The following is a 15,332-nucleotide window of genomic DNA, read 5'->3' as shown; positions in this document are numbered from 1 at the left end:
TCCTTGCAGATGCCATCAATGTTTGCTTCCCTCTCTGGCCTTCTGTCTGCCTCTCTGGGTCCTCACGGTCCCTCATCTCTGCTCCACACACCTTCTGAGGGCTGTAGCTGTCCTTGGGGTGCTGACACTGTGGTCCCAAGCTGCAGTCTTGCACCTGAGCTGCAGAGAGCAGTGCTCATTCTCAATGGGACTCAGACGCCAGGGGCCCCTGAGTTATGTGGGCTCCATCCCTTGTTCACTCTTTGAAGGATTCCCCCAGGAGGTGGGGCTCGGAGGGCAGATCTTGAACCCTGGGAGGATAGAAGCATGCCCCATGTCACAGGGTCACTCATGGGGTAAGGCTGTGGGCCTGCTCATCTCAGGCCCCACGTTGCTCAGTCGGTTCCCCATGCCAGCAGAGAAGGGAAAAGATGGTACCAAATTGCAACAGCAGCAGGAGCTCCTACCTGGACTGTAGATGAGATCCGGCATGGCCAGCTCCTCTTTGTATTGGAAGCAGAGCCTGAGGTTCAGGGGAGGCAGGATGGGGAGGAACATGGATGTGGGAAGAGGGCAGTTAGGAGGAGGAGGAGGAGGAGGAGGATATGGTGAGGCTGCCGGCTCATGGGTAGTAGTGGGGCTTTATCTAGAGACCTCTCCACCCCACCTGCAGTATATTTATGCCCACTGGCAGCTCCCCAGAAAGGGCCTTCCCCATGAGGAAACAGAGGCCAAGACCATGGGGGGTAGGGAGAGGTCACTGGCAGGTGGTACCTCTCTGGCAGGGGAGATGCTGCTTTCTCCACTTCCCCATGGGAAGGACCAGGCAGTGAGGGCAGAGGCCCTGGGGCCAACATGCAGGGATAGCCCAATGTGGAGGAAAGGCCTGTGCCTTCTAGTGCTCACAGGAGGGAGGGCAGTGACTAAGGACCCCTCAATCCAGGCAGAGAATTGGCCAGACAGGTTCAACATTCAGGGAGGGCCAGATTGGACGGCTGAGCTGGAGTAGATGGACGGTCAAGTCCTCCCTGACTGGCCCCTGGTAATGGGGGTGGGACAGGGCCAGCTGCTGTGGTCCCATGAGCATCTCAACCTCTTGGGCAGCTGGGGTGGGATTCTGAGGGCAGAGCCCGCTGCCTTGGCTGAGTGAGGCTCGAGGGTAGGGCTGGAGGGTGGGAAGTAGAGGGGGCAACTGAGACATTGGTTGGTTTGGCACGAGGGCTGGAAATGGGCCATCTGTCACCAGAGCCATCTGGGCAGCAGTGTCCCAGCTTGGAGCTTCCGGTCATTGAGGTAGGATGCCCCCAAAGAATGCACTTCACTAGAACAGAGTGGGGTTGCTGAAGCACGGCCCTGAGGGCTGTCCTCCAGCTGCCAACCTCTGCCCCGTCCCCAGGGCCTGGGGTTTACATCCCAATTAGTGAGGGCATCAGCACGGGGAGGGCCAAGGGGGTAGGAAAGCAGCAGAAGGGGATCCAGGCCCAGGTCCCAGCAGGTAAATTAGTTCAACTTTAATTTCAGCAAATACATTTATAAAGGAAACCCTCCTCGTCTGTCTGGTTTTGAGCTCTCTTTCAGCTCTCAGCATCTCTCTGGAACAATCAGTTATCTTTCCTTCATCCCATATATGTTGGGATCCTACTTGGACCAGACATGATGTTAGACACTGGGGTAAGTTCAAGATGAGCAGGCACAGGCTGAAGGGAGCCCTGCCCTTCCAGGGGAGGTGCCATGGGGACATAGTATGAAAGACAAAGTGACCCAGAGTGGAAGAGGTCAGGAAGCCTTCATGGAGGAGGAGGCACACAAAGGGGTGGTTGAAGGTGAACTGGAGTTGTAGTTTGCATTTTTTCTTTCATTTTACATTTTTAAAATTTGCTCTAACTAGTTACACATGACAGTAGAATGCACTTTGGCACATTATACATAAATGGAGTATGAAGTAAAATCAAGAATCAATAAATGTGATGGATTCAAACGAAAAATCTTCCCAGCAAAGGAAACAATCAATAATGTGAAGAGAGAGCCTACAGAATGGGACGTGCACCTCAGAGAGAGCATTCATTTCCAGGGTATATGAAGAGCTCAAAAACTTAACACCAAAAAAAAAAAAATCAATTAACTCAATGAATAAATGGGCTAAGGAACTGAACAGAGCTTCACAGAAGAACAAATACAATTGATCAACAAATATATGAAAAAATGTTCAATATCTCTAGCAATTAGAGAAGTGCAAATCAAAACTACTCTGAGATTTCATCTCATTCCAGTCAGAATGGCAACAAACAATCGAGCATACAAGCAACAATAAGTGTTGGTGAGGATCCGGGGAAAAGGTACGCTCATACGTTACTGGTGGGGCTGCAAATTGGTGCAACCATTATGGAAAGCAGAGTTGGAGGGTTTTTTTTGTTTTTTGTTTTTTGGTTTTTTTTTTTTTTTTTTTTTTGCATAGAGGAGATGTAAGGGAGATTTCACTTGGAGGAAACTGCAAGTGTGGTGCATTCTCTGAGTTCTGAAGGGCATTTGGGGAACACTGTGGTTTGGTAGGGAGTCGGGGGCAGGGAGAGAGGGGGCAGGAATGGGAAGATTGGAGATGGGCCTTGAGCGCCAGGAACGTGGGCCATGTCTTGGGGCAAAGGGAAGTCAGGAGAGTGACAGAGTCAGAAATGGGTTGGAAAGGTCATCCTGGTGGCTGTGCAGAAGGAGCAGGGGACAAGGGAGACAAAACCGATGGCTAAGGATCAGGGGAGGGCAGAGTTGCCGATGATCAGAGACAGTTTACTATTTCTTGAGAGTTTCTCATGTGCCCTTCTGGGAAATGGGCAAATTATTAGTAGTACAATTATTATTGTAGAGGAGGGGACTGAGGCGCGGCGTGGTTAAATGACTAATCAAAGTCACCCAGGGGGGAGTCAGGATGGAACTCGGGTGGTCTGGCACAGTGGCCCGCAGCCTTCTTTACTACTCTCTTCTGGCTTTGGTGACCAGAATGAGTGTCTGAGTCTCTTCCAGGAGCAAAGGTAGCTCGCATCTTTGTATCCTGTTCTTCCCAGGGCTCAGAATCCAAGGTCAAATTCCATCCCCAGGGCTGGGCCCTGCAAAAGGACCCGGACAGTCGGGCCACTGGTTTTACTGCTCAAAGGTCAGCGAGCGTGAGCAACACTTTCCTCTCCCAGGCCTCAGTGTGAAGGCTGCCCTTTCTTCGGGAGGGCCCCGGCAGACACATTGCTCGGTGCCTCTCTCCATCTGTTAGCCACTTGTCCCTTCAGCAAACTGGAGTCTCCTGAGGTCAGAGCCCTGTCTTTCGGGTCAACCTCAAGGTTGACATTGGCAACTCCCCTGTGGACAGGGCCATGCCTCCCCCCAGCCTCTAGGATCACTTCTTGAACCCTATTCCCAGCTCAGTCCCCAGTGGGCACCAATGGAAGTGGGGGAGGGCTGCAGACCTCGACAATCATCCACGGGGGAGATGACTCCACACCCAGGAGCTTCTATCCCAGAGGGGCTAAGTCTCAGACCCGCTGTCAGGGTCAGCCAGACACGACTCTAGGAAATAGGTCACCCCCTTGGCAGCAGAGCTGATTTATGGTGCCCTTGACAGCCTAATATCACCAAATTACCCCACACAATGGAGAGAGGGTGGGTCGCCGACAGGCAGTCACCGAGGGACGCTGAGCCTGGGGCAGCGGGGCTGCTCCCGAATCCCAGACCTCCTCTGAGTCTGTGTGTGTGGGGGGAGGCTGGCACAGACCGAGGGCACACCCAGGGGTGCCACCTTGGGTTGGTGGTATAAGTCAGCGGCCCTGGGGACAGCTCTGTACCAGCCGCCCTCCTGCGACGGCTTCCTCCGCTCGAGCTCCGGGCAGTGCCATGAGTCACAGACAGTTCTCTTCGTCCTTCTGGAGCCGGGGCAGCTGCGGGGGCGGCGGGGGCGGCGGGGGCAGCTCGCATTCCTCCTTCAGTCGCTTCAGCTCCTCGGGGGGCAGTGGAGGAGGGGGCCGATTCAGCTCTTCCAGTAGCTATGCTGGGGGGATCTCGGGGGCCTGTGGGAGAGGAGGTGGTGGTGGATTTGGCTCCGGCTCTGGTGGAGTATCTGGGGGTGGCTTCAGCGCCGGGAGCTCTATCAGTAGCTTTGGAGGAGGTTCCAGAGGTTTCGGTGGCGGTGCCGGAGGAGGCTTTGGTGGCTCTGGGGGCTTTGGAGGTGGCTATGGTGGGTCTGGGGGCTTTGGCGGTGGCTTTGGTGGCGGTGCTGGAGGCGGCGTTGGTGGCATTCTGACTACGGATGAGAAGACCACCATGCAGTACCTCAATTCTCGGCTGGCCTCTTATTTGGATAAGGTGCGGTCACTAGAAGATGAAAATGCTACCCTGGAAAAGAAGATCCAGGAATGGTACAGGAATCAGGGGCCCAGGGTCTTCCAGAAGGACTACTCCCCTTACTATGACACCATCAACTATCTCAAGAACCAGGTAGGAGCAGGAAACGATCTCTGATCCCTCTTTCCTCACTTGATCTTCTCAAAAGGTTAAGATGCTAGACTTGAAGCTTAGACCCATAGCCAGGCACCCATCTTTTGGAAACATTAAACTTACATCAGAAACAAACTTGTGTTTGGTTCCTGAAGGGCCCTCAGGCTGGGATGCTGGCCTGGGCTCTGGATTCTTGTCTCCACTTCTTCAAGTTTCAGAATTTGGGCAGAGCAAGAGGGAGGCCTGGATTCACAGACAAGGCTGAGACTGGATGTGGAGTCTTCTTCTGGCCTAGTCTTGAGTCGTTACTATCCCTCCCTTCCGTCTCTCTCGCTGTTCTCAGGTTTTATGGAACTCAGCTACCCATGCTAGTTGTTCAAGTGATAGAAAGGATCTTGAATTCTGGGGATGGAACCCATCTCTCCAACCATCCATCCATTCACCCATCCACATGTCCATATACCTATGTCCATATTTATTCATCCTCTCAATTCAGTGAGCGACTACTCTCAGTGTTGCAATGGGCTGATAGAGTAACGTATCAGACAGCCTCTGCCCCTGGGACATCACAGTTTGGTTCTCCACTGTTCTTACCCATTCCTTTTACCTTTTATACCTTACTTTTATCTGCTTACTTTTATACCTTCATGCATCTGCACGTGCTGTTTTTTTTTTTCTATCCCAAACCTCTTCCATCTATTTATTCATGTGCAGTCTTACCCATTCTTCAGGGTCTAACTCAGTTGCCTTCTAAAGTCTTTCTTGGGTTCCCATGGCCACAGCCATGCTTCCTTTCCTTGAACTCTTTTAGGACACTTTGGACTTTGTAGTTGGTGGTGGGCTCCTTAGGGAGAGTCATTGATTTCTAAAGCCAACTTGCAGCCGGTGCAGTAGATCTTTCAATGTTTGCTGAATGAATGAATGAATACCACGCCAAACACGTTTGCCGAAGGGCGTGAGGGGTCTGTGCCATGTACCAGCTGTTGGAAACTCCCTTGCCTCTTGAACATCTTCTAGGATGGGATTCTCCCCGCCTGTGGCTTTGTCGGGCCGCTTTCCCTCTTCCACTAGTGAGTCAGAGCAAGGCAGCAAGGTTTCATGCCATCTGCTCTTTTTCAGATTGTGCACCTGACAGTGGGCACCAACAAAACTCTCCTGGACATTGACAACACGCGTATGACACTGGATGACTACAGGATGAAGTGAGTCCTGTCCTCTTTTCCCCTCTCCTTGTCATCAATTCTTCCTCCCTCTCTGGTACTCTGGAGGTCCCTCTAGGGCCTGGTGTCCTCTTGATCACTCCCTACTCCTGACTGGTCTGCAGGCTTGAGATGGAGCATAACCTGCGGCAAGGGGTGGATGCTGACATCAATGGCATGCGGAAGGTTCTGGATGATCTGAACATGGGGAAGTATGACCTGGAGATGCAGCTCAACTCTCTGCAGGAGGAGATGTCCTCCCTCAAGAAGAATCATCAGGATGTAGGTTCCTGCTGCTTTGGCTTAATTGGGACAACAGGAGGGGCTTTGGAGGATTGTCTGAGATCCTCACTTTTGATGAGGACACTCCCGACTCCCTCCTTAGCACTACCCATGGTAGTGGCCGGGCTTTGACTTCACCATCATGTCCCTTTGGGGCACTCCGAGGAGAACAGCAGGAGAGAGCTGAAAAGTGGTGGGAGGAATCCCACCTGCTGACCTCCTATCTCCTTCTTCCCTGGCAGGAGATGTCACAGCTGACCGGGCAGAATGGTGGGGACGTCAACGTGGAGATAAATGTTGCTCCTGGCATAGATCTCACCCAAACCCTCAACAACATGCGCCAGGAATACGAGCAGCTCATTTCAAAGAACCGTAAGGAAATTGAGCAACAATATGAGACCCAGGTGAGCAGAGTGGGTTAGCTGTTCAAACTTCTACCCCACCATCCATAGACCCCTCCACTCCCCCACCCATGGCTCCCTTCTCCCATCCCCCCATCCTCCTATTTTTCCAACTCTCTGTGCAGCTGTCATTCATCATCTTCAATCACTGCACACAGACCCAATTGCAGAGTAGCTTCTCGGTGCCAAGTTTTACAGGAAGTGCTGATGTCTCAGAGACGAACCAAATAAGATTGTTTCTGAGAAACTCAGAGTTTATTAGTGTGCATGAATGAAAGCAGAGCATAGACAATGGACAATATTGCTGCAGGACACAGATTCTATTAGAGGGATACAGCTTGTCTCCCATATGGCACTGAGTTCTCTGATGGCTCCCTCCCTCCCTGGGTCTCCAAAGCTTAGCATAGGAATTAGCATACGTAGCCATGGTCTGGTGTGTGTGTGTGTGTGTGTGTGTGTGTGTGTGTGTGTGTGTTCGAAAGGTAGAAGGAAATAAGATTAGAAAGGTGACTTGGGGACATAATATGAAGGACGTTGAAGCCTTGCTGAGAAGGAATATCATGTGGCGAGAACTGGACAACTCTGACTAGAGGGACCCAGAACTCACAACAACTTGTCTTTCCCTTTGGCTCAGCCTTGGTCTTGGATGTGAAGATCCTGCGAGGTGAGGCAGAATCTTGACTACTGAGGCTCTTAGCCCTGCCTGGTCCTAACTGAGTCTTTGGGTTTGCAGATGAGCCATCTTGAACAGGAGGTGACAAATAGTAGCCAAGAGATTGAGACCAACACAAAGGAGGTGAACCAGCTCCGGCACAGTGTCCAGGAGTTGGAGATCGAGCTGCAGGCTCAGCTCAGCATGGTTGGTGTCCTGCTGTAAACTCTGTGCCAGGCTGGGGCACAGGACAGTTTTGCATGATCCCCAGGAGTGGGATGGAGAGGAGATACGATGTGTGCACTCTCCTCGAGCCTCCTCTTGCTTCCTAGAAATCTGCCCTGGAGAAGTCCTTGGAAGACACTAAGAACCGCTACTGTGGCCAGCTGCAGCAGATCCAGGAGCAAATCAGTAACGTGGAGAACCAGCTTGCCGAGATCCGGGCAGAACTTGAGTGTCAGAATCAGGAATACAGCGTTCTGCTCAGCGTCAAGATGAGGCTGGAGCAGGAAATTTCAACCTACCGCAATCTCCTTGAAGGCGGCCAGGAAGACTTGTAGGTCCCCAGGATTCTGTAGAACCCCCAGTACTCTCTGGGCCTCTGATACTACTTCCCTTCCACTGGATAGAGGCGGCTGGGGAAGTTCTTGTATGCAAAGATCTGAGGGGTTGAGGGTTTCTTCATCCTGTGGGGGCAACCTCAGGATACTTGGGCTTTAGGAACAAGGATGGTGACAATGAAAGAAGGGGTTGCCTTATGCTCTGAGGAGGGGGACAGTACTATTATCCTATTTGGAGGATCTTTCCTCCCAGCTGTTGTGCCAGCTCCGTCTCTGTCTCACAGAAAGGAAAAATTAATAGGATTCACATTTGGGTCTTGACTGTCCAGGTGTATATATATATATTTTTTTTTTGTACTGGGGATTGAACTCAGGGACACTTAAACACTGAGACACATCCTTAGCCCTTTTAATTAAAAAAAATTATTTTGAGGAAGGGTCTCACTAAGTTGCTTAGGGCCTCGCTAAATTGCTGAGGCTGACTTTGAACTTGCAATCCTCTTGCTTCAGCCTCTGGAGTTGCTGGCCTGGTCTATCTTTCCATATGTATGTGGGGCCCACTCATTTTCTCTCTCTTTTCTTTCTCAGTGAATCATCTGGAGCTGGACGAATTGGCTTTGGAAGTGGTAAAGGAAGAGGCAGTGGAGGCAGCTATGGAGGAGGCAGTGGAGGCAGCTATGGAGGAGGCAGTGGAGGCAGTTACGGTGGAGGCAGTGGAGGCAGCCATGGAGGAGGAAGTGGAGGCAGCTATGGTGGAGGAAGTGGAGGCAGCTATGGTGGAGGGAGTAGTTCTGGAGGAGGAATTGGAGGTGGCTATGGAGGAGGCAGTGGAGGCAGCTATGGTGGAGGGAGTAGTTCTGGAGGAGGAATTGGAGGTGGCTATGGAGGAGGAAGTGGAGGCAGCTATGGTGGAGGGAGTAGTTCTGGAGGAGGAAGTGGAGGCAGCCATGGAGGAGGAAGTAGCTCTGGAGGAGGAATTGGAGGTGGCTTTGGAGGAGGAAGTGGGTCCAAGGGAGGAAGTGGGGGCAGCTACGGAGGAGGAAGTAGCTCTGGAGGAGGAAGTGGAGGTGGCCATGGTGGAGGAAGTGGGTCCAAGGGAGGAAGTGGGGGCAGCTATGGAGGAGGAAGTAGCTCTGGAGGAGGAAGTGGAGGTGGCCATGGTGGAGGAAGTGGGTCCAAGGGAGGAAGTGGGGGCAGCTATGGAGGAGGAAGTAGCTCTGGAGGAGGAATTGGAGGTAGCTATGGTGGAGGAAGTAGTTCTGGAGGAGGAAGTGGATCCAGGGGAGGAAGTGGAAGATCATCCCAGTCCCAGTCTTCCTCCTCAAAATCTGGTGACTGTGATGACACACAAGGTAAGGGATAATTCTAGGTTGTGGGCGGTGCTGGGGATTGAACTCGGGGCCTTGTGTGTGCTAGGCAATCACTCCTTTTTGTGTATCTTTGAACCCCTCTGGGGAGTACATGTTCTGAACAGGACTAGATTTTAGGGGGATCTTTGTTGAGGTGCCATAGACCTATCCTTGGTTCTGAATTTATCATTGAACTAGGTTAGAATCAAATCTACTTATGGCCAGAGTCTCAGTAATAGAGATGGGAGTAAGGAGATGGGTTGAAAATTGTGCATTATCATACACATTTTCCAGTATTCCCTATTATTATCCTTATTGTAAGGAAAATGAGGCTTAGAGCAAGTAATTTACTCAAGGTCATATAATTGGTAAGTGAGTGACTCAGTGATAATCTAAATTTAAGAATGTCATGCAGGTGAGGTGGTGTCAAGTCGGGGAAAATTTCCCTACGTACACATTGAATTTTTTTCAAGTAAAGATTTAATATGAAATTGTGGTAAAAGGCTGGCCAACATGACTTGGAATGTTTAGCTCAGAGAAGCCTTACAGCACCTGGCAGCTGTCCCCTGTAGTGTATCTGGTGTTTTTTGTGTGTCCAGAGTCATTGCAGGGCCATGGATGGACATCTAGGGGTGAGGTCAGGGTGATTTTTGCTTCAATATCCAGAGTTTGCTAACAGAGGTGTGGGGTGGTGCCCAGCCTCAGAGATGGAGAGCATCTGCCAGGGTTGCTGCAGCAGAGATTCAGAATTTTATTGGGTGACCCCTTGGTCCTTCCACCTCAGGGTTCTCTAGCTTTATGAGCTACAGGCTCCTTGCTTGCAATTCCCTCAACTTCCTCCAAACCCCTGCTTGAAGTCCTCTCTTCTTCTTTCCATCTCTCCACAGAACACCAGATGCATCGATACTAGAGCCCTAGTCAACTTCCTCTGCCCAGCCACACTGACCGTCTTTCAGAAGGACAGACCCTGGATGAAGCCTGCTCACTACATCTTGAGCTCAGGACTCTTTGGCAACAAGCCGCAGTGTCCATTTGGGACTGTTCGTTGTGCCTCTGGCTCTCCATTCTCTCTCTCCCCTGCTGGGCTTTGATGATCTCAGGGTTGAGGACACCTCCCTTCCTCTGTGGTAGCCTGGGGGTGACCCCACTCCCTTCCTGATCCTGACTTCCAAATAAAGCTTTCCTACTGCAAATCAAACTTGGACTTTGACTCGTTAGTGCATGAGGATTAGGTAGGAATGGAGGTGCATTTCAATCCATTCTTAAAAAGTGTAGGTTGACTTTTGTTTACTACCAGGCAACATGCATTTTAGTGGCTTAACATAACCATCTATTTGGCTCATGATTTTGCTTTTGGAGATGTTGACTGGGCTGTCCCATTTTCCTTTATGCATCTGTGATCAACGGTCAGGCCGCTAAGTGGCTCTACCTCTAGGGTTGCTGGAAGCTGACAGGGGCAATGGGAATGAATGAGCCATGTGACTGTCACCCTCCATGCAGGTAGCCTGAGCCAGTGTCACTAGATAATGAGAAGAAGCATGCAAGACGTCTTGAGGCTTAGGGTACGGTAGTCACTGCTGTTGCATGATATTGACCAAAGCAAGCTATCACCTAGTCCAGATTCAAGAAGAGCAGGGGCCATAGACTTCTCTTGAGGTAAGGAGCTACAAGGTCACACGGAGAGGGGCATGGATGTAGGGAGGGCAATGATTAAGGCCATTTTTGGCAAACAATCTACCATGGTCCATTAGAAGGTCAGGTGTTGGTTGTGGAGGGAAACAAGACAAAAAAAAATTTGGCTGATGCTGTGGAAGATTTCACCGATGGTGAAAAATATAAGCCTAAATAAGGTGCTCCTAGTTAAAAAAACATTCCATAAGATTGTCCAAGGATTCTGATTGGGCCTGATAGTCAAAACTCCTTTTCATAGAGAGGGACAAAATTTTGCATAAATATCTACAATCTTGACAGGGCTTGGCAGAGACAGCTGGTCTCGGCTCCCCTTGGTGTCCCTGTGGCTCACAGGCTGGGACCAGAGTCAAGAGTCTGTGAGCAGAGTTGGTGCACCTGCTTATTCTCAGGTGCCCCGTGGGGCTCCTCAGGCCTCCTTCTCTCTCTCTGCAGAGTCTCTCAGTGCGATCCCTCCAGGAGGGCAGCTTCACAGTAGCTGAACTCCTTCCATGATGGATCTATGGTCCCAAGACATATGTCCTAAATGAGAAAGAGTGAAGAAGAAGCTGTTTTGCTTTATCACCTGGCCTTGGCAGCCACCCATGTTACTTTCGGTGTAGTCACAGGCCTGACTAGATTCAGGGCCAGGGAACATAAACCTTATGGTAGGTGAATTCTCAGATAATCCCCCAAAACTCCTGGCTCAGGTATATACACACTTCCTTATAGTTATTAAACACTAACCTATTTGCTACTGTGAAGGTATTTTGGTAATTAAGATCTCAAATGTGTTGACCTTAAGAAAGAAACTCTCAGTGGGCCTGATTTAACATACGGGCCCTTTAACAGCAGGGAATTTTCTCAGGATGATCATAGAAGAAGTCAGAATTTTGAAGCATGAAATTTCAATGCTGGTGGAAGAGGCAGGGGGCCGTGTGGCAAGCCATGGGGATGGTCTCTTGCTGACCACAACAAAAAGGCCACCACAGTTCTGCAGCTACAAGGAACCAAAGTTGTTCAAGGACTAGCGTGTGGAACCGATTGTCCCTTGGAGTCTCCAGATGGGACCTTACCTTGACTTCAGCTTTTTGATACTCTGCGTAGAGAACCCAGTCACACCTCCTGACATGTCAGATAATAATAGAAGAACTGTTTAAAATTGCTAAGTTCACAGTGATTTGTTAGGCAAAAATAGAAAATCAATACAGACCCCGTTTCCCTCACATACAGACACTATCTTGTGGAGGAAACATACATAGACATATACAGATGAAGGCATGTCAATGTCACGTGGAAGAACAGCATGTGCAATGGAACACGCTGATGTGGCCGTCTTTGGGAAACACAACTTGCCATAGGGTAGCTCAGGTCTTTGGGGGTGGGTATTGGGAGGGAACACTTAAGGCACTAAGGGCACAGAAGCCCAGAAGATGTAAGATCCTGAGGTTTATGGAAGTGGGAGGAGAATGGCGTCTCTGGGTCTAAGGCAGCTCCAGCAAGATGCTTCAGCAGTGAGTTTGTGACCCTTTCTCTAGTGCTCCACCTCAGCTTTTGAAAGATGCTCCATTTCCCCTTGTTTGTGTATTTCTAAATAGACAGCTTTGCAATTGCAAGAAATAGATCTTCTTGTCATAATTGTCGAAAGTCCCTGGTCTTCTGACTGCCCACTGACTAAAAAATTAGACTTCAAAGCATATTAGTCTTTCTCCAAGGTCTCCAATAGTTAGAAGAAACTAGCCAACTCCTATTTTATTAGTATATCATGGGTTTCTAGAATCTTATGAATATATATATATATATATATTATATATATATACAAATATATATATATTATATATATACAAATATATATATTATATATATACAAATATATATATTATATATTTGTGTGTGTGTGTATTTATTATAAGGCATTCAATCCAGACAGTAGTGGAACATGTTCATAATCCCAGATACTTGGGAGGCTGAGGGAGGAGTATCCCCACAAGTTCAAGTCCAGTCTGAGTAACTTAGCAAGACACTGCCTCAAAATAAAATAAAAAAGCAAAAGGGTTAGGTATGTGAATCACTGGGAGAGTGCTTGCCTACCATGTGTGAGGCTCTGTGTTCAATTCCTAATACTTCTCCCTGCCAAAAACAAACAAACAAAACCCCTCTCATTTTAAAAAAAATTTTATTTGTTCTTTTTAGTTATACATGACAGTAGAATGTATTTTGACATATTATACATACATGGAGTATAACTTTCCATTCTTGTGGTTGTACATGATGTGGAGTTAAACTGGTCATGTGTTCATACATAAACTTAGGAAAGTTATGTCCAGTTCATTTTCCTATTCCTATCCCTCCTCCCTTCCCTCTTTCCCTTTTGTCTAATCCAATGAACTTCTATTCTCCCCCTCCCTTATTGTGTGTTAGCATCTGCATATCAGAAAGAACATTCAGTCTTTCCTTTTTTGGGTTTGGCTTCTTTCACTTAGCATAGTCTCCAGTTCCATCCATTTACTGGCAAATGCCATAATTTTATTCTTTTTATGGCTTAGTAATATTCCATTCTGTATATGTACCACTTTTTCTTTGCCATTCATCTGTTGAAGGGCACCTAGGTTGGTTCCACAGCTTAGCTGTTGTGAATTGAGCTGTTATAAACATTTGATGTGGCCGCATCACTATAGTATTCTCATTTTAAGTCCTTTGGGTATATGCCAAGGAGTGAGATAACTCCTCAATTCCAAGTTTTCTGAGCAATCTCTACAGTGCTTTCCAGAGTGGTTACACCAATTTGCAGTCCCACCAGCAACGTATGAGTGTACCTTTATCCCCAGATCCTTGCCCACATTTATTGTTATTTGTATTCTTGATGATTGCCATTCTGACTGGAGTGAGATGAAATCTCAGTATAGTTTTTTTTTTAATTTTTTTTGGTTGTAGATGAACATACAGTATCTTTATTTATTTTTATGTGGTGCTGAGGATTAAACCTAGTGCCTCACACATGCGAGGCAAGCACTTTACCACTGAGCTGCAGCCCCAGCCCCTCAGTGTAGTTTTAATTTGCATTTCTCTAATTGCTAGAGATGTTGAGCATGTTTTTATACATTTGTTGACCGTTTGTATTTCTTCTGTGAAGTGTCTGTTCAGTTCCCTTTCCCACTTATTAATGGAGTTACTTGGTTTTTCTGTGTTAGGTTTTTTTTTTTTTTTTTTTTTTTTGAGTTCTTTATATATCCTGGAGATTAATGCTCTGAGATGCAGGTGGTAAAGATTTTCTCCCATTCTGTAGGCTCTCTCTTCATGTTCTTGATTATTTCCTTTGCTATGAAGAAGCTTTTTAGTTTAATACCATCCTATTGATTAATTCTTGAGTTTACTTCTTGCCCTTTGGAATTCTTATCCCATATTTTGAGGACTTTGGTTCCTAAGCTGACTTGATGAAGAGTTGGTGCCGCAGTCTGGTTGGGCACAATTCAGGAGCCACTTGTCAAAAGAAACTAACTTTATTTTTAGAACTACAAACGCCAAGCAAAACAGCTCCTCAGGAAAAAAAAAAACCTTCAGAGCCCAACTGCCACCACCGGCTTCCACAAGCCTCTCCCCCCAACAAACCTCACCACCTCCCACAATCCTCCTGCTCTTGAGGCCGATTGGCTGGGTCACATGGGCGGAGCCAAAGAAGTCCCCCATTGAGCAGCTCCGTGGTCTGAAAGGGCAGGGAAACAGCCCAATGAGCAGTTCCGTGGAGGAGCCAATCAGCTAGATGTTGCTGGGGCCGCTGTGAGCCAATCATCAGCTGGCAGTCCGAAGGGCAGGGAAACAGCCCAATGAACATCACCGCAGAGGAGCCAATCAGCTAGATGTTGCTGGGGCCACTGTGAGCCAATCATCAGCCGGCAGCTGGAAGTTTGCTGGCAGCTGGAAGTTTGCTGGGGCCCCTTTGGCTCTCAACAAGTTGGGTCTATTTATTCTTCTAGTTAGGCACCCCCATCCCATATTTTGCCTTCCATCAGGTCAGATAACCAATCTGCTTCTCATATTAGTCATTCAACAAACTTTACTGGATAATTATTTATTAAGTGCCTTTAATGTCAGATACTGTTCTAGGTGTTTGGGAGACATCAATGAACAGAAGAGGAAAAGATCTTGCGTGTATAGAACTTGCACTGTAGGTAAGAGGAGGGAAAAAACAATAAATGTAGTAAATAAATAAATAACGTCTTTGAAGGTGAAATGTGATATGTGTTGGGAGTAGTAAGGGGACTTGAGTGCTGTGGTGGGATGGGGGTGAAGCAAGAAATCCCCAAACCCATGAGAGAGGAGAGTCAAATTTGAATTTGACTCAATGGGTTGGCCAAGGTCAGGATCACTAAGTCACATAAGCATTGAGTTGACCCAGTGAGGGAGGCAGTTAAGCAGGTTTGTGGTCCATCACTCCAGACCCAGGAAGGTGTGTAAGGTGAGAACCATTTGGCATGTTCAAAGAAGAGTAAAGAGTGAGGCCAAGGTTGCCAGAGCACAGTGAGAGAAAAACTCAGTGCTGGGAGATGAGGTCAGGGAGGAAGGGGTGGGCTCGATTACACAAGGCACTCTGAGGAGCCTGGCTTTACACTCGGGGAGCCACGAAGCCCAGCTAGAGGCAGATGGCTCCAAGATGGCAGATGCCTGGAGATACAAGGAGCCTGGAGGCCTGAGCTCACTCACTGCTTGGAAGAGGACTTTCTGGAGAGCCGTCCAACCAGGAACAACCACGTCAGCCATTGACATTAGTG

General features: G+C 48.5%; 1 protein-coding gene across 1 annotated transcript; it reads left to right on the top strand.

Moving 5' to 3' along the window:
- The first annotated feature begins 3,852 nt into the window (after nucleotides 1-3,852).
- Krt9 (keratin 9) lies at nucleotides 3,853-9,805 on the top strand. The gene is made up of 8 exons (XM_026386827.2): nucleotides 3,853-4,452; nucleotides 5,572-5,654; nucleotides 5,777-5,933; nucleotides 6,176-6,337; nucleotides 7,068-7,193; nucleotides 7,319-7,542; nucleotides 8,135-8,898; nucleotides 9,783-9,805. The coding sequence occupies exons 1-8, from the start codon at nucleotides 3,853-3,855 to the stop codon at nucleotides 9,803-9,805; spliced, it is 2,139 nt and encodes a 712-aa protein (XP_026242612.2).
- The last annotated feature ends 5,527 nt before the right edge of the window (nucleotides 9,806-15,332 follow it).

The sequence above is a fragment of the Urocitellus parryii genome, chromosome 7 (genome assembly GCF_045843805.1).
Source record: "Urocitellus parryii isolate mUroPar1 chromosome 7, mUroPar1.hap1, whole genome shotgun sequence".
In the NCBI taxonomy this organism is placed as follows: Eukaryota; Metazoa; Chordata; class Mammalia; order Rodentia; family Sciuridae; genus Urocitellus; species Urocitellus parryii.
Note: the sequence above shows the minus strand (reverse complement) of the source record. Positions and strands in the feature narration are given on the sequence as shown.